Source organism: Ovis aries, chromosome 20 (genome assembly GCF_016772045.2).
Source record: "Ovis aries strain OAR_USU_Benz2616 breed Rambouillet chromosome 20, ARS-UI_Ramb_v3.0, whole genome shotgun sequence".
In the NCBI taxonomy this organism is placed as follows: domain Eukaryota; kingdom Metazoa; phylum Chordata; class Mammalia; order Artiodactyla; family Bovidae; genus Ovis; species Ovis aries.
The window spans coordinates 31,203,546-31,222,594 of record NC_056073.1 but is presented as its reverse complement, the minus strand read 5'-3'; the positions used below and the strand labels follow the sequence as shown (position 1 = coordinate 31,222,594).

At 41.4% G+C, this 19,049-nt stretch overlaps 1 protein-coding gene across 4 annotated transcripts in view; it reads left to right on the top strand.

Annotated features, from left to right (window-relative positions):
- The window catches only part of SCGN (secretagogin, EF-hand calcium binding protein), a 51,412-nt gene that overhangs the window by 13,563 nt on the left and 18,800 nt on the right, over positions 1 to 19,049 (top strand). For 2 of the 4 annotated variants that reach the window (XM_004019094.6, XM_012101160.5), the window contains exons 4-6: positions 2,547 to 2,636; positions 10,125 to 10,181; positions 10,608 to 10,685. In XM_004019094.6, the coding sequence (XP_004019143.2) occupies positions 2,547 to 2,636; positions 10,125 to 10,181; positions 10,608 to 10,685 (225 nt within the window). The remainder of the gene's footprint in view (positions 1 to 2,546; positions 2,637 to 10,124; positions 10,182 to 10,607; positions 10,686 to 19,049) is intronic. The other 2 variants (XM_012101158.5, XM_042236873.2) reach the window with 2 other exon arrangements.

Genomic DNA, 19,049 nt, shown 5'->3' with positions numbered 1-19,049 from the left:
ACCCACATTTACTAAGCACCTACTAAAGCAAGGAAATGCATTAAGCACGCAGTATCTCACACAGCTGGTCTTTTAACCTGATTATTTTCCCTTCCAGTTACAAAAAGATTCACAGTTTAGAATTTCCACACGTATTATGTTACTCTAGAGTAACATGTTGTATTGTATGTTATTGTATCGTACATTGTATATTACATTTTGTAACAGTAGCTACAAAGATGGTCATCAAACATTATCCCTATTTTACTGATGAAGAAACTGAGTTATCCAGCATCATATGGCCAAGACGTGGCACTGGTTTAAGTTACAGGTATGAATCTATACAGGTTTATTCTATAGAGTTACGAATTCATACGTAAAAATAAGCTGCTATGAAACTAAGATATTTATTTCAGAGTCAAAATTGCCTGCTAGACATATTATCTGAAGTCTGAAAGGCTAGTCTCTTGATCCTGTCATACTTGGTCAATATTATCGATGAAAATAGCAATTTTTCTTCAGAAAGTTATGATAATAAAGCAAGATAATGTCTTCTTATTAAAAAAATAGACATGTTCACGAGAAGGCTGCCTTCTCAGAAAATGAATAAGCTAAACTGGATATTTATGAGTGTAGTTGTTTCCAAAATTTTCACTAAAAGGCAAAAAAATTATACAACCAATAATTGCATTGCAATCAATGTAAAAGTAGCAATGTATTCATTAATGGAAATATAATTGCAAGTTTCAGGTAAAAATACCGAAGTATTCATAATGACATATTCACGGTTGCATCCTTCTGCCCACAGAACAGAGTACAGTGCATATGGGTGCTCAGTAAATATTTGTTATGTGTGCGTGTCTGCTCAGTTGCTCAGTCATGTCCACCTCTTCTTGACCCCATGAACTGCAGCCTTCCAGGTCTCCAATATACACAGTTACATGGTTAAATTTATCAAAAGTGAACCAACTTTTGAAGTATCATACAGACACTAATAATATACAAGAGTATAAACCTTAGCCAACACTCAAGAATCAAGTCAGATAACAATCATTCCTGCTTTTCCATGGGGCATCAAAGTCATCTGTATACACAGTATTTCTCTAGCACAGACTTCCCTGGTGGCTCAGATGGTAAAGTGTCTGCCTACAATGTGGGAGGCCCGGGTTCAATCCCTGGGTCAGGAAGATCTCCTGAAGAAGGAAATGGCAACCCACTCCAGTATTCTTGCCTGGAAAATCCCATGGACAGAGGAGTATGGTAGGCTAGAGGCCATGGAATTGCAAAGAGTTGGACACGACTGAGCGATTTCACTCTTAAAGTTCTGACACTGCCACTTACTACATAACTATGGCATGTCCCTTGTCTCTGTGCAGCTTTGTTTCTTTAATAAATAATAATGATGTGCTATGCACCCTATAGGTTGTTAGGATTAAATGAGTTAGCATATGTAACCATTTAGAACAATTCATGTGTGTGTTAGTCCCTCAGTCATGTCCAACTCTGTGCGACCCCATGGACTCACCAGGCTTCTCTCTCCATGGAGTTCTCTAGGCAAGAATACTGGAATAGGTTGCCATTCCCTTCTCCAGGGGATCTTCCCGATCCAGGGATCAAACCTGGGTCTCCTACATTGGCAGGTGGATTCTTTGCTGTCTGAGCCATGAGGGAAGCCCACAGAATAATTCATAGGACATATAAAAATTATTTGGGGTACTTCCCTGGAAGTCTAGTGGCTAAGACTTTACACCTCTAATGCAGGGGGGCCTAGATTTCACATGCTGCTACTAACAGTTCGCACGTCACAATGAAGAGAGATCTCGGGTGCCACAACTAAGACCCAGCACAGCCAAATAAAGAATATATATATTAAAAACAATAACCACCACCCTGGTGGTCCAGAGGTTAAGAATCTGTCTGCCAATTCAGGGGACACAGGAAGATTCCACATGCCATGGGGCAACTGAGCCTGTGTACCTAAACTACTGAAGCCCCCGTATCTACAGCCCATGATCTACAACAAGAGAAGCCACTTCAGGGAGCCTGCACATTGCAATGAAGAGTAGTTCCCCAGCTCACTGCAAACAGAGAAAGCCTGCCCAGCAATGAAGAGCCAGCAAGCAAAAATAAATTAAAGAAAAATGCCAGTTAACTTAGCACAGTGCCTGGCTCACAGTAAATGCTCAATCAATATTAGTGATTGTTAATTCTAAAAAAGTTATTTGGTATTTTTCTTTTTTAATATGTGTAGTTGTTAATGCTGGAGCTTCTAAGATAAAGTGTGGAACATTTTAAACACTAACACATTTATGATTAAATGATGATGATTTTGGGTTGTAAGCTCGTAGAAAATAGATACTCATAGCGTTTCATATCTAGTAAGAGTGCCCAATACTTCTTGAAAGAATCAGTGAATCCAAAATGGCAACTGAGGGCACAGAACTGCAACATGAGCCCACCATCCTGAGAGTTCTAAGTTGTTCTGCCCTCTAGTATGTTGCTCTGTGTCTTTTACCCAGGGAGCACTGGTCACTGTCACCAACTGCTATTTCTCCCCTTTTCTTTAGCTTGCCAGCATGTTCTTATCTGAGGATGAAAACTTTCTTCTGCTCTTTCGCCAGGAAACCCCCTTGGACAGCAGTGTGGAGTTTATGCGGGTGAGCATTTGGTTGTATCTCTATGGAGGCCAGGATCCCAGGCACCTGCCATGGCTGCCACCTCCCCTGCCCACTCTCCCAGTGAGAGCTGCCCATGGGACAAAACCACACCAAGAAACCCTTGGTGTTGAGCCTGGACTGTGGCCCGCAGTCTCAATGTGCTCCCTCAGTGGGTTGACCTAGGCTGCTCCTGAGCTAACAGACTCCTTAGCCTGTGCTGCAGGAAGGCGGGTATCTGAGGAATGTAATGGGAGGGTAGGGTGAGGAACGTGGAGCCCAGAGAGTACCAGCCCGCCCAGAGCCCTGTGAGCTCCAGCGAACTGCTGCCTTCTGAGAATGCAGGCTAGACATCCAGATTCCATGGGCAACTTCCTTGTTGTTTAGTCACTAAGTCATGTCCCCATAGGCTGTAGCCCACCAGGTTCCTCTGTCCATGGGATTTCCAAGGCAAGAGTACTGGAGTGAGTTGCCATTTCCTTCTCCAGGGGATCTTCCCAGACCAGGGATTAAACCTGGGTCTCCTGCCCTGGCAGGCAGGTTCTTTACCACTGAGCCACCAGGGAAGCCCCTATGGGCAACCACTTACTTTTAAATGTTGGTGACTAATTCTAGATTTGAAGGCACAGTATGGTCAAAATATAACTTGTTAGAGGGCCGATCTAGCCAGCAGGTGTCTCTTTGCAATCACTGTGCCTGAGTGAAAATTAAAGGCAGAATCTGGCTCCTCTTTCAGCCTCTAGGTTGTTGTGGTCTGGGCGCAGGTTGGAAAAGAATTTCCAGACATGATACAGAATGAGAGGAAAATAAAGATTATTAGAGTGGGAGATGCTGTTAGAACAGCAGGCCAGCTCAAGGGAGAACTGACGTTGAACAGGGGTCCTTAGCCCACTTTTATACCCAGGGAACAAGGATGGGATGGGGTCTTGTAGGTCATTTGCTGATGGGATGAGGCACGTATACTGGGTGGGGGAAGAGGAGGGCAAATACGGAGGAGAGACAGGTTATACTGTTCCATTATAGTTACAACATGTAGGATGGAAGGACACTAAGGGTCTAGTTTTTCCGTTCCTGCATTCCAAGACCCTCCTCGGTTTTATCTTTTCTTTCATCCTTGGGTCACCACGTTCCTCTATTTTTAGGGCCAATTCCCTGGCCCCTTTTGATACCCTGCTCATGTCTACCTATTTCCTTTCTCAGGCATTGGGGAACCCAGTCTCAAAGGAAAAGGGGCGATGACCACTCTGGCTTCAGGCTGTACAGGGGCGTTGTGGGGCTCTGGGTCCCCTTTGCCTGCTCTCTATCAGGGTGCGTTTACAGAGGGAGATGAGAGTCCATGGAATGATAGGTGACTTGTTCCAGCATTGTCTAGGGGTTGGTCAGGGAATATTCTTCTCATGCTACCACTTGGAGAGTTGTTGTATTCTAGAAGAAACAAACTTAACAAGAAAGTTTAAGGTACATGGCCCAAAGATTAATAGAAGTAGCAAAGCTGCTCAGGCGCTACCAGGAGAACCAGGCCCAGACCTTGGTTCATGACATTAGTGTTTCTCTAGGTACCAGAAGGTGCAAGGCTTTGGGCTCATAAAATCTTTACCTGAAAACATCTAGCTATCTGAAGGCTGGTTCTTGTGGGTTTTTTCCAGAGCACAGAGTGCCTTATTTCTGATCTCCACCCTGAACTCCTTTCAGGGGATGTTGAAGGTCAGCAGCTTGCAGTGGTCACGAAGTAATCCTTGTAGAAGCAGCTGGCAAGTGACAACTTCCAGTCAGCAGGGTCCCTTCATAACCACATATTTGACCATGCTTTGGGGGCATTTCATGGCCATTGTGTCCTGCGGTCCTGGGAAGGCTCTTTCCCAAGTCTAACAAAGATTCCATTGACAGGCCACTCAATGTGCTGTTACTAGACCAGGCCTTGTGAGTAGCGAAAGTCTCTGGACCATACCTGTCTTACTAGTTTCTTGGTCCAGGAAAACATTCCCTCTGTTGCCTCTTTCCATATCTAGAGTTACTTTGTTACAATCACTGATCTCATATGGAACTGCATATCAGCATTTTAACACAGGCTCAGTCACACATTTGGTAACATAAAAAACAATCTTCTGAAACAAGTGACATAGGAAATAATACAGCTACCAGTTATTAATAAGGTCACAAGCAAGAATTTAAGAACTTTCATTAGGTATAGCCCAGTATACCCCAGGTCATCTGACTTCATTTGTTAACAGTCAGTTCAGTTGCTCAGTCGTGTCTGAGCCTTTGCGACCCCATGAATTGCAGCACGCCAAGCCTCCCTGTCCATCACCAACTCCCGGAGTTTGCTCAAACTCACGTCCATTGAGCCGGTGATGCCATCCAGCCATCTCATTCTCTGTCGTCCCCTTCTCCTCCTGCCTCCAATCCTTCCCAGCATCAGAGTCTTTTCCAATGAGTCAACTCTTCGCATGAGGTGGCTAAAGTATTGGGGTTTCAGCTTTAGCATATAGCCTGATGTTAATCTCCTGGTTGTATATAATGGAGCATCTGATCTTTATCTGAAGATTGGTTACTGAGATAAGCTTTAGAAACAAATTTAGAGTGTCTTTTTAAAATAACTTAATTAATTAAACTTTGTAGTAATATAACAACAAGGAACTATCTCAGAAGTGAGTCTTAGTAAATACTATACCTTAATTACAGAGAAGGCGATGGCACCCTACTCCAGTACTCTTGCCTGGAAAATCCCACGGATGGAGGAGCCTGGATGGCTGCAGTCCGTGGGGTCGCTAAGAGTTGGATACGACTGAGCGACTTCACTTTCATGCATTGGAGAAGGAAATGGCAACCCACTCCAGTGTTCTTGCCTGGAGAATCCCAGGGACAGGGGAGCCTGGTGGGCTGCTGTCTATGGGGTTGCACAGAGTTGGACATGACTGAAGTGACTTAGCAGCAGCAGCAGCAGCAGACCTTAATTAACAAAACTAGACCTTAATTAACAAAACAATTTAACAATTGTTAAATTGTCAGTTTAACAATTAACAAATATAAAAACTTGATATTCATGAAACATGATATTTTCATTATGAAGGCATTAACCCTGTGGCCAGCGAAGGCTTTAATCCATCAAATAAAAAAGAGGTTCGTCAGGGAGACAGGAAAAGCCAAGTGGCTCTCTTGGATTTCTCACAGCCCTGACTCTGAATTTCAGCTATTGTTCACCCATTTCTAATTCCCTGATTTAGGAGTAGACTGTGGCCATGTTTAAGGACATCAGGATAGCAAAAGTCTAACAGCGAGGGCTTATTTTTGTAGAAGCAGAATGAGCTTTGTCTACATGTACCATAATCTTAAATAATGTTTGTTTACTTTACCAAAGTAACAAAAGATTTTAAAAACAAATATAAATCACTTAAACACAAAAAAATTCATAATCTGTTATTGAAAGCTTCATTCTAAGAAAACTTTGTTCTCTTAACAGAGAGTAGACTAAATTCCAGTCTGTTACCAGTTTACCAGATAACAAACAAAATTTATCAGTTAATCTTAGAAAAGTCTTTCCCATAAATCTTGAAGAACTAGCAGTATTTTTCTAAAGGCATGAAAGTGAAACTGTAGAAGGCATGTTTAAAATCTAATTAAATTGCAATTGGCAAAGTATCCTGGTCACTACTGTGACTTGTAATACTTTAACATGATAACTAGAATTATAACTGACAACATTTTACCAGAACATATCAGATTGTCATGAATTTCACATAATTTCTACCATATCTATATAAGTAACATCAGCCATACAATATAACCTAAGAAGATTCATCACTCCTCCAACAGTACATCCCATGTAATTTAACATGTCAAATGAACTCAGGTAATTTAATAGCTCTTTTGGATGTCTCAGGGGCCCTCTGATGCATCCCAAAGTTAGCTAGAAGTCAAGTTATTTAGGAAATTTTGTTGATAAATATCAAAAGGGTTTATAACACTCAATCAGATAGGAACATATAGGTCACTGTGAAAAAATATATTCACTTATCCAAAGTAACAAAGAAGATTTCAAAGGTAAATAGAACAGAGCACTTCAGAGGTAAAGAAACTTAAAATCCATTATCAGAGGTAGTTCAACATCTCAAGAAAACTTGTATTTATGCACAAAACTCTTCCCTTTGGGGTCCACTTTCCATAAAACCTTCTTATCATGTTCTGTACCCATTACTTTGTTCTCCCATCCTGAAACAGCCACCTGTAAGTCAGACAGACTTCCTTTTCCCTTCAAAAAATGTAATTTCATTTCTCATACCTTCTTGACTGGAAACACACATCCTACTTCCCTTAAGCAACCAAGAACTGACCTTATATATATTAGCATTCTATAGATTGGTGAACACAAATACCAGCGATAATTAAAAAAAAAAAGTCTAGAGAACATCTCATGATGTTCATTAATAGCCCAAAATCTCTTTAGTTTCTGTGTAAGAGGAAGTTAGTGTTCAGTAATGAATGTTTCAGAATCTTATTTTATTGGGAAATGACCTAGCTATTCAGCAAACTAAGGTAACGGGTAAATACATGCAAGATAAATATTGGTTGTTTTTAAGGGATAAGATTTTGGATGATCTTTGATTCTTTGTATTTTTGCATTTTCCATCTTAGAATCACAATTAGTTAGAAATTATTTTAAATGGCATTTTGAAAATAATTTCAGTTGTACTTAAAAATGCTCACAGAAAATTTTAAATGAAAAATAATAGACCACTGAAGTATATAACCGCTATGACCTCCCCTTCATTACGTCACATATATAACAGAAATATAATGAAAAGGAAAGACATGAAAATGATAAGTTATCATCTCTGGGGTGGAAATTTCTGAAGATTAGAGTTTTCTGCTCTTTGTATTTCATTAATTTTGTACAATGAATATGATTTCATTTTACAATCAGTAAAAAAGTATTAAAATGCTAGGCCTGTATAGGCTTGAATAATCTTGAGAAATGGGAAAAGGAAATAGCATTATGGAAACTTTTTTTTTGTTGTTTAACTTTTTCCATTTTTTCTTCCTTCTAGTTTGTCGATTTCTTCTGCAAAGAGAAATCTTTCTCTATCCATATTTAAAAAAATATGTTGGACTTCTGAATTCTTTTTCTAAAATCAAATTTGTTATAACCTATTACTATCACACATATTTTAAGAAATTCTACCTTCAGTTCAGTTCAGTTGCTCAGTTGTGTCCGACTCTTTGCGACCCCATGAATTGCAGCACGCCAGGCCTCCCTGTCCATCACCAACTCCCGGAGTTCACTCAGACTCACGTCCATCGAGTCAGGGATGCCATCCAGCCATCTCATCCTCTGTCATCCCCTTCTCCTCCTGCCCCCAATCCCTCCCAGCATCAGAGTCTTTTCCAATGAGTCAACTCTTTGCATGAGGTGGCCAAAGTACTGGAGCTTCAGCTTTAGCATCATTCCCTCCAAAGAAAACCCAGGGCTGATCTCCTTCAGAATGGACTGGTTGGATCTCCTTGCAGTCCAAGGGACTCTCAGGAGTCTTCCCCAACACCACAGTTCAAAAGCATCAATTCTTCAGCGCTCAGCCTTCTTCACAGTCCAACTCTCACATCCATACATGACTACTGGGAAAACCATAGCCTTGACTAGACGGACCTTAGACGGCAAAGTAATGTCTCTGCTTTTAATATATTTATATTCCCCTTGAACTATAGGACCTTAAAATACTTTAGTGCTAGCATGTATCAATCAACTCACTAGCCGTTATCAACCAGAATATTAGTTCTAGCTTGTTTTCTTTAATCCCATAAATTTTAAGCTAACAAGCTTTTATGTTGCCATTTACCCAAGTGTTGTCTTTGTATACCATTCCTTTTTTATCTTAAATTTTCCTTCTTTGAGTTCTTCCTATCTGGAGCATATCCTTTACCAAGAATCTGCTGGTAATAAGCCCTGCTTTGGCTTGCCTGGAAACCTCTTTATTTTGCTTTCATTCTTTCAAGATGGCATGTGCAGCATTCACATAAAGATATCTGGTCCTCCAATAGTTCAGCTGTAGTCAAGTTACAAGATAACTTAGATGGAAAATATTTGGTGAACAGCATAAAAAAAGCATGTAAACTTTTTATTATTTGAAATTCTCATTCTTAGTTCTGATATAGTCATACCATTAAAATTAGGATATAAATCACATTTAACCAGTTGATTTTCTAAGCCTGGCTATATTCAGGCAGAAATGTTGGTGATGGGGACTGAAAGGAGCGAAGTTTCTGAACACTTCCCAGGGAACATCAGCATCAGTAGTTCCTACTATCCTTGTAGGATATTTAGCCAGGACTCTGGCTGTGGTCTACAACTAAGGTCCCTACAGTTGGTGACTCAGGTAAGCCATTCCACATCAATGGAAAAATCTGTCACTTAAAAAAAAACAAAAAACAAAAAAAAAAACCTTACTTTTTCATTTTGTATAGGAGTTAGGGAACTTGCCAATTTGTGAGGCTGAGGCTTTAATACACAATAATCAGAGGTGGTCAAAGTCATATCATTTACTAAAGAAAGCAATTCAATGCTTCCTTAAAAATATTGAGCTCTTCTGTCTTCCAGTTTAAGTAACTGTATATTTAGCTGGATGAATGCTATTATTGAACTAATGAAAGGGTTGGCTTGTTACTGGGAATTTTCAGAGATGTTTCATTCCCTTTACCCAGAGCCAAGACCACACAGGCAAGATTCCTTAGGGTTTTTTTGCCATGCAGTTTTTTAGGGGAAGTTCACCTTTTCATTATGGTTATTGCTGTTTGGGGTTTTAGTCTTATTTAAGTGTTTCAGTTTGACTTCCCACCTTGGGTGGTTCCAGGGATTTGTCTGCTGTCTGCATTGTTAAGAATCTGTCTGCCAATGCAGGAGATACTGGTTTGATCCCTGGGTCAGGAAAATCCCCTGAAGGAGGAAATAACAACCCACTCCAATATTCTTGCTAGGATAATCCCATGGACAGAGGAGCCTGGGGGGCTATACAGACACACACTGAAGTATCCTGATAAAGTTACAGGTTAACTCATCAGAGATCAGTAGATGTACCCAGGACAGACTTTAGTTTCTGTCATCTCAGTTTCTTGCCAGCTGAGCTATATATTTAAAGAGTTGCTTTTAGAAGGCTCTGCATCTTTAGGAATTTAGTACAAAGAAGATTTCTTACTCTGCCATATTTTCTCCCACTGAAGGCCATTCCTTCATATCTTTCCACTTCAAACTTCCCAAGAGCTTCCTTTCAGTGAGTGTACTGTGGTCCTCCCTAAGTGGCTGTAAGTGAATGCAGGGAGTCATTTCTAGGGAGTTCTCTGCCCCAAAAGAGCTGTCACCAAAGAAAGCCTAAACTTCTCTACATAGTTTTATTTGCACCCAGTTAAGTACTGTTATCAGATGCTGAACCTTAGTCGACATCAGCGTAAGTTGAACCCAAATTATCTGAGGATAAATGGATTATTGGCTTTTGTGTATTTCAGATTTGGCGCAAATACGATGCTGACAGCAGTGGCTTTATATCAGCTGCTGAACTTTGTGTAAGTGTTGCTGGGAGCTGTCTCTGGGTGAACGACGGGTTAGCTCATCCCTGGGAATTTGATATGTGTGTATCATGATCTTGATTTCTGTGTTTCCAAGAAACATGAATATGAATTTGCTAATTTTGAAAAACTGATTCGTGTTTAGAAGGTTTAGAAACTGTAGGTGACACTGTTGCTCTCTCTAGGAAAGACATAGTTGAGGATTTATGACACATTTTTATGCTTCGAGCTGTTCTCTGGGTTCTGTTTTAACAGTGCTCCCTTCAAACTGTGACAGCCCTGCATTTTGGACTTCTTGCTTGATAAAAAGCATTACATTTCCTCCCTAAAACAAGAAAATGACAATTCTTAAAAAACAGCCTCTTGCAATTTTTAGGTTTATTCGTCACTAGATAAAATGCGGCTCTTCTCTTGATCTCACAGAACTTCCTCCGAGACCTCTTCCTCCACCACAAAAAGGCCATTTCAGAGGCTAAGCTGGAAGAATATACTGGCACCATGGTGAGTAACTGAGCAATGCAATCTCTATGCAGACAGCTTCCCCACCGTCCCCCCAGGGCCCAGAAACAGCATTTGGCACAAAATTAAGGTCTCTGTGAGTGTTTGCAGACTAGATAAATGCATGAAAAGACCTTCAACTCTGGGAAATAGTGACTAAATTTGAGCTACTTTACTCTCTCTCTTGGGATGAGACTGCATGCATTTGAAAGGGAGCTGCTCATCTGTCCTTGGGGAGACCTGGAAAGTCCAGTTAACATCAGGTTACTAAGCACCAGTCAGTAATAAGTCACACAGAAACAAGGAAACGTGGACCTAGACAACCAGGACCAAACACACGAGAGCCCCCCACTCCCTCTGCCCCACCCCCCATGGGTGATTCTACTCATTTAGTACATTCATTTAGGGCAATGGAGAGTCAGAAAGCTGGGAAATACATATTCCACCTTTGCCAACTATAGGTATGAGTTTGAGAAATGGTCTATTATTGTTTACTTCAGCTGAAAAATGGGGATTAATAATACCTGATTGCTATGAGGGCAAGTGAGTGGATGCATATGAAGTGCTTTGCAGAGCATCCAGGAAATAACCAGCATTCAACATGTTAGCCCTTCCTGTAGCAGCTGTCATAGTCCCTGTCATTATTTCCTTTTGCCACTCATGCAACCATATCCTAAATGACCTGAGATTATTTCAGCATCAAAGCTCCCTGGAAAATGGTGAAGTAGAAGTTGCCTTTGGTGAATTCATTCTCGCATTCTCATTCAGTTCCTAGCTTGAAGCTTTTCTCCCAGAGCTACTCTGTAATCATCTGTATTGAATCTAATCTGGCTTCTCTACCTTTTGTCTCCTCTAAGTCCCTTCCCATTCCCAAACGTGTGCTTCATTCCAATCAAATTCTGTAGGTTTCTTAATTAATAAGCAACAAAACTACTGGTAAAGGTTTAATTGCTTGTGCAATTGCTATACTTACTATAGAAAGAGTTCTTAAACAGGCTCATCTTACTGAACCTTCTGGTGAACCATCAGGGCTGCATATCACGGAGAAGATTAACGGATCCCTGTTAAAATGTGTACTACAAGGTTGACCTATTTAGGCCTTTAATTGATGCTTCCAAATACTGTATTATTTCTAACAACTCTTCTATAGCCTTGGCATTGTTCCTGCTATTCTGTATATCTGATGGTTGAGGCTTAGAAAGGGTAAGTGACTAAGCTACCACCAAGTTGATTTCCTAAACTCCTTCTAAAAATCCGATTAACCGGGAAATGATAAGTTGTCTGGCCTAGCTCAGTTCAGTTACTCAGTCATGTCCGACTCTGCAACCCCATGAATTGCAGCACGCCAGGCCTCCCTGTCCATCACCAATTCCCGGAGTTTAACCAAACTCATGTCCTTCGAGTCGGTGATGCTATCCAGCCATCTTATCCTCTGTTGTCCCCTTCAACTCCTGCCCCCAATCGCTCCCAGCATCAGAGTCTTTTCCAATGAGTCAACTCTTTGCATGAGGTGGCCAAAGTACTGGAGTTTCAGCTTCAGCATCAGTCCTTCCAAATGAACACCCAGGACTGATCTCATTTAGAATGGATTGGTTGGATCTCTTTGCACTCCAAGGGACTCTCAAGAGTCTTCTCCAACACCACAGTTCAAAAGCATCAATTCTTTGGTGCTCAGCCTTCACAGTCCAACTCTTACATCCATACATGACTACTGGAAAACCATAGCCTTGATTAGACGGACCTTTGTTGGCAAAGTAATGTCTCTGCTTTTGAATATGCTATCTAGGTTGGTCACAGCTTTCCTTCCAAGGAGTAAGCGTCTTTTGATTTCATGGCTGCAATCACCATCTGCAGTGATTTTGGAGCCCCCCAAAATAAAGTCTGACACTGTTTCCCCATCTATTTCCCATGAAGTGATGGGACCGGATGCCATGATCTTCGTTTTCTGAATGTTGAGCTTTAAGCCAACTTTTTCACTTTCATCAAGAGGCTTTTGAGTTCCTCTTCACTTTCTGCCATAGGGGTGGTGTTATCTGCATATCTGAGGTTATTGATATTTCTCCTGGCAATCTTGATTCCAGCTTGTGCTTCATCCAGCCCAGCATTTCTCATGAGGTACTCTGCATAGAAGTTAAATAAGCAGGGTGACACTATACAGCCTTGACATACTCCTTTTCCTATTTGAAACCAGTCTGTTGTTCCATGTCCAGTTCTAACTGTTGCTTCCTGGCCTGCATACAGGGGTCTCAAGAGGCAGGTCAGGTGGTCTGGTATTCCCATCTCTTACTGTGATCCACACAGTCAAAGGCTTTGGCATAGTCAAGAAAGCAGAAATAGATGTTTTTCTGGAACTCTCTTCCTTTTTTGATGATCCAGCGGATGTTAGCAATTTGATCTCTGGTTCCTCTGACTTTTCTAAAACCAGTTTGAACACCTGGAAGTTCATGGTTCATGTATTGCTGAAGCCTGGCTTGGAGAATTTTGAGCATTACTCTACTAGCATGTGAGATGAGTGCAACTGTGTGGTAGTTTGAGCATTCTTTGGCATTGCCTTTCTTTGGCATTGGAATGAAAACTGACCTTTTCCAGTCCTGTGGCCACTGCTGAGTTTTCCAAATTTGCTGGCATATTGAGTGCAGCACTTTCACAGCATCATCTTTCAGGATTTGAAATAGCTCAACTGGAATTCCATCACCTCCACTAGCTTTGTTCGTAGTGATGCTTTCTAAGGCCCACTTGACTTCACACTCCAGGATGTCTGGCTCTAGGTGAGTGATCACACCATCGTGATTATCTTGGTCATGAAGATCTTTTTAGTACAGTTCTTCTGTGTATTCTTGCCACCTCTTCTTAAGATCTTCTGCTTCTGTTAGGTCCAGACCATTTCTGTCCTTTATCGAGCCCATCTTTGCATGAAATGTTCCCTTGGTATCTCAAATTTTCTTGAAGAGATCTCTAGTCTTCCCCATTCTGTTGTTTTCCTCTATTTCTTTGCATTGATCACTGAGGAAGGCTTTCTTATCTCTCCTTGCTATTCTTTGGAACTCTGCATTCAGATGCTATATCTTTCCTTTTCTCCTTTGCTTTTTGCTTCTCTTCTTTTCACAGCTATTTGGAAGGCCTCCTCAGACAGCCATTTGGCTTCTTTGCATTTCTTTTCCATGGGGATGGTCTTGATCCCCGTCTCCTGTACCATGTCATGAACCTCTGTCCATAGTTCATCAGGCACTCTATCTATCAGATCTAGTCCCTTAAGTCTATTTCTCACTTCCACTGTATAATCATAAGGGATTTGATTTAGGTCATACCTGAATGGTCTAGCGGTTTTCCCTACTTTCTTCAATTTAAGTCTGAATTTGGCGATGAGTTCATGATCTGAGCCACAGTCAGCTCCTGGTCTTGTTTTTGCTGACTGTATAGAGCTTCTTCATTTTTGGCTGCAAAGAATATAATCAATCTGATTTTGGTGTTGACCATCTGGTGATGTCCATGTGTAGTCTTCTCTTGTGTTGTTGGAAGAGGGTGTTTGCTATGACCAGTGCATTCTCTTGGCAAAACTCTATTAGCCTTTGCCTCTATTAGCCTAAGGCACCAGTTAAACTGGAAGTTGGGGTCACCTGGCTTTCAGCCCTGGATCTTCTGCCTGTCACTCTGTATTCCAACTACTCCGAATGCTGTCCCCAGCCAAGGCCACAGGCCCTGGGAAGGAAGAATTTGGTTTTGACCATGACAACTTAGAAATGGCCTGGATGGGAGCTAAGCCGATGCTCAGGACAGACTCACACCCCAGGCCAGGAAATAATTTGGCTTCCTACTATGCTGACCTGTTTTAATAGCATGCATAATGCTGTCTGAAATCCTTTGACAGGCTTAGCACTAAAGAGTGAGTGGGAAATCCCTGAGAAGCAGGAAGCAATTTCCCACCTACCGGTGTATCTCTGGTTTCCTTTTGTCCTAGGTTCCTGTGAAACTCTCTAATAGCATGAATACTCTGAAAAAGGAAATTAGACTGAAACTGCCTGGGAAATAGAATAATAAGGAGATTACTCTTCCAGTTGGGCATTTTTTTCAACTTTGATTTAACATTATTTTAGCTCTGGCCATTGTTACCTTGATTTTATTAACTTATAAAGTAGACCTTAGGCAGTGAAATTCTTGCACTAAGAATCCCCAGCAGATTCCTAGCATTTCTTTGAATACCCTGACTCTGAGGGGCTTCCTCCCACCTCCAACTAGAATACTAAGCCACTACTTTCTGACTCTTAAACAAAGCTCAGCTATTTTTTCCTTACTTTCCTCCACCTGGTTCTTGCTCATCCTTCAAAATTTCGTTAGAAATCATCTTGCCCTCTTCCATCATTTTCTTCTATAGTGGCTCCAAGAGCCTCTCCTCTTCTCCTGTAGTATCTTGTGTATTTCAATGTCTTAACATCATAGTCATCTGTTTAATTCACTTGGTAAATATTCACTGAATACCTGCTATGCCTCCAGCACTGTTCTAGTCAGCAAGGATTCAGCAGTGAGCAAAACAGAGACTGACACTAATAATAAACATAATAAATAATCAATTACATTGCATGATAGAAGGTAAAGAGTGTCATGGAACAAATTAAACAGTAGACCAGATACTGCCAGCAGGGCAGCTAGGATGGGAGATTGGGGAGAAGGTACGATTTTCAACAGGGTGGTCAGGGGTGGCCTTTCAAGATGATGCAGCTTGAGAAAGGACCAAAGGTGCAGCAAGCAGGGGCCCTGGGTCAGGGGTGTGCCTCGGATTTCCAGGAACAGAAGGAGACCAGTGTGGCTGGAGCAGAGTAAGAGAGGATGACACAGAGGCCAGACCAAGTCAGGCTTTGGGGGCCATTGTGGGAACTTGGTGGTTTAGTTGGAGGGAGACGGAGGGCTTGAAGCAGAGGATGCCATGAGCTGGCTTTTGTGTTGAAAAGCACCTGAAATGGGCAAGGAGAGAATCAGGGGCACCTGTTAAGAGGCCACCCCTTCATCCAGGTAAAAGGATGGCAGCTTGGATCAGGGCTGGGAAGCAGAAGAGATGAGAACTACATCTGTTTGAAGATGGAATCAGTAGGATTTCCTGATCAAACAGCTAAGAGTCAAGGGCAACACTGACACTGTTTACGGATCTTGCACGCCACTAGCCTGTGATTCATCTGGGGGCAAGGTGGCAGCTTATCTGCGTGTTCCTAGCCCTCACACGGAGCCTGGCACACAGTGGGCTCCTTAATTAATTCTGTTATTACCTAATAGGAATAAACCCTGACAATATTAGTAAACTTTGCCCTTGGGCTCCTCCTGCTTCTCTTCTGTGTGTTCCTCATGACCCTCTGGCCCCAGCGTGATTCCTACTCCCTCCTGGGGTGTCTTCCACACTACTTACTGCACCTGGCCGCATTTTACACAGACCTGACATTCCTCCAGTGGTGTTTTGTGTTCTGAAATTCTCCTTGTTCTCTTTCCTTTTTTAAAACCAGACCCTCCAGGGCAGAACCAGAAAGGGTGCCTGGGAGTGCTGGGCTCCATCCTTAGGTCTCTTACTGGGATCCTTCATCACAGAGTCATCCAGAGGGACCCCAACCAGAGAGTGGGGTTGAGCCACACTGAGCCCAGTGTATGGAGACAGACAGGGAGATGGGAGCCCCACGCTGATGACAGCAAGTAGGAGCTATAGGAGTAAGGGCTAGAGCTACAGGCAGCTGAGGAGACTGAGCAGAGCAAATCCAGAAAAGACAATCGGAGCAGGACAAGCCTAGGATTTGTTCTCATGGACTCAAAAGTCACATCACTGTGTTCCTTTTCTTGAGTCTGAAGTGGTTTTTCAGGTCTGAGGGGTAGGGTCTCACAGTGACCGAGAACACCCGCTCCCTCACCAAAACCCCCACTCTCTTCATGCTTTTCTCTCCAGTTAGAATGTGATCTGGTAAACTAGTTCACACAAAGATGTACATTCACTCCTTCAACGACTATTTAGGGACAACCTACCAAGAAAGATATGGTCTCTGACCTTATAGAGTTTTCCAATTGGGAGAAAATTTGATTAAAAAAAAAAAACAAAGGGAAAAGGAGCAAAAATTCACTCTGGTCCCTCCCTTCCATCCCCGCTGTGCATGTCACTGCCATGCTGTATCTACCCGTAAGTAGCAGCTGAGTCCAATTTTCCCTTCAGTCCTTAAATACATTGATGTCACCTTAAAATGCAATTAAACGATTTTTTAAAAGTTTTCCTGATTGGAAAAAAAAAGAAAAACCAAGATGCATTACAATGAAGCAGCAATTCTAGAACTTTAGCAAAGTCAGGACAAGAAAAGTTAGGTGGTCAAAAGGGAAAGGCCAGGGGAAGGATAAATTAGGAATTTGGGGTTAACAGATACACACCACTATATATAAAATAGATGAACAACAAGGACCTACTGCATAGCACATGAAACTATTTAATATCTTGCAACAACCTATAATGGGAAAGAATCTGAAAAAGAATATATATACACATACATATGTATAACTGAATCACTTAGCTGTATACCTGAAACATTGTAAGTGGACTATTCTTCAATTTTTTTTTTTAAAGAAAAGGTAGGTGAACATAATTAAAGCTAAACTTTTAAAAGACGCTTTCTTAACATGCAGTACTTTTATTTTCTTTGAAACACTGCCAGTGTTGTTCTGGGACTGAATATCTTAATCATAATAATTGAGACTTCCTTTTGTGCTAGGCCCTGTGCAAAGCCCTTTTCAAACATCTCATTTGATTCTTATCTGAACTTTATGAAATAAGTATTTAAATAAATAATCTCTTTTATAAATGAAAAAACTGAGGATTACAGGTCAGAGATGATAAGGATGGAGTGGAAATTCCCAGACCCCGATCTATCTTCAAATTGTATTCAAACTGAGACATTTATGACTGAAAGTCTAAGTGCTGAATTATAAAATTGAAAATTTTCAAAAGAGGAAAGGTTAAGCTCTATGAGAAATCAAGAAGAGGTGCAAATCCCTATGAATAAAATGAAGAGCATGGTGAGGAAAAGGCCATGTTAGGAGATTAGGATTCTCTTAATATTTTTATAGATAATACAGGAGCTCTGACAGCCAAAAGATTATTTATTACCCAGAAAAATGGATTTTCCTCCTCATGAAGTACCTAAACAGTCCTGCAAACTGACAGCTTATTAAACACCAAAGAGGAAACAAAGCAATCAAAGACAATGGGGAACAAGAATGGGTTCTACAAAATTGTTCTGGAGAAGGGAGGAACACTGATGGATTAAACTGGGGAAGGGAGAAAGGGAAGAAGAGTGAACTGTGGCTGCATAAAGCCCCAGGGCTCACCTCAGTCAAACTTCCCATCATAAGGGGTAGGAGCAGGCAGGGAGGAGACATGTAGGCTGTTTACAAAGCTGATACTTGGCTGAAAAGAGATTCTGCTCATCACTCATCAGCCAAAGCTCTTTTCTTCACAGTCTTATGGTTTACATTTAAGAAACCTCAGGCTGGCAGCCCTTACAATGGAATGCCCTAACCTGAGGAAAATCAGTGAAATGAAGACAGAAACAGCAATGTACACTTTTGATGACTTTGAGCTTAGATCCAGAAGCTGAGAGTCCTGAGAGGCAGCTGAGGGGAATCCGAACGGTCTTAACCAACTTTTGAGTATCGGTGTTGAGAAACGTCCATGGACCAAGACTGTCCTGTTACTCATGTTGTGTGTCTGTTTCATAGCTAAAACCCCGTGCTGCTTCTGCTCAAGCATGCTGCAGTTAAGCATTCATTTTTATTCCACACTATCCCATGAGGATAGGACCATGATCAATCAAACTCCAGATGACCCCTCATTGGTCCTTTATGCACTGGTGAGATAGATAAGTGTTCAAGAATCTAGTGAGAGTTTCTACCCAAGGATCTGAGTTTGCCCTGAAAATCAGACCACTTTAATGAGATTCAGGCCTATCTATTTCATTTTTCTTTCTTAAATTGCAGAGGCAATTTATACTTTTCCAATGAACAGATACGGGCTACATTTTTTTTTAAAGGCCTTTTACATCTCCCTAAAGGCTTTTGGGTACACTAACTTTTAGAAACTCAACACTTAAAAAAAAGACTTCTAGGATCTGAGCTTTAACTAAGCAACACACCAAGTGTAAAATCACTTTACTGCTGCTTTAATGGCTTTTTACTGAGCAATGGACACAGTCAGAGCAACAGTGCATTAAAGATGTGGCTCCAAGGTTTATCATTAAATGCTTTATTTAGATGTAACCTACTAAATGAATTCAAATTGACCCAAATAAGGATTGGTGTATTTGAAAACTGTTTGAAACCTGAAAAATGAACAAGTCAAGGCAGAACATCCAG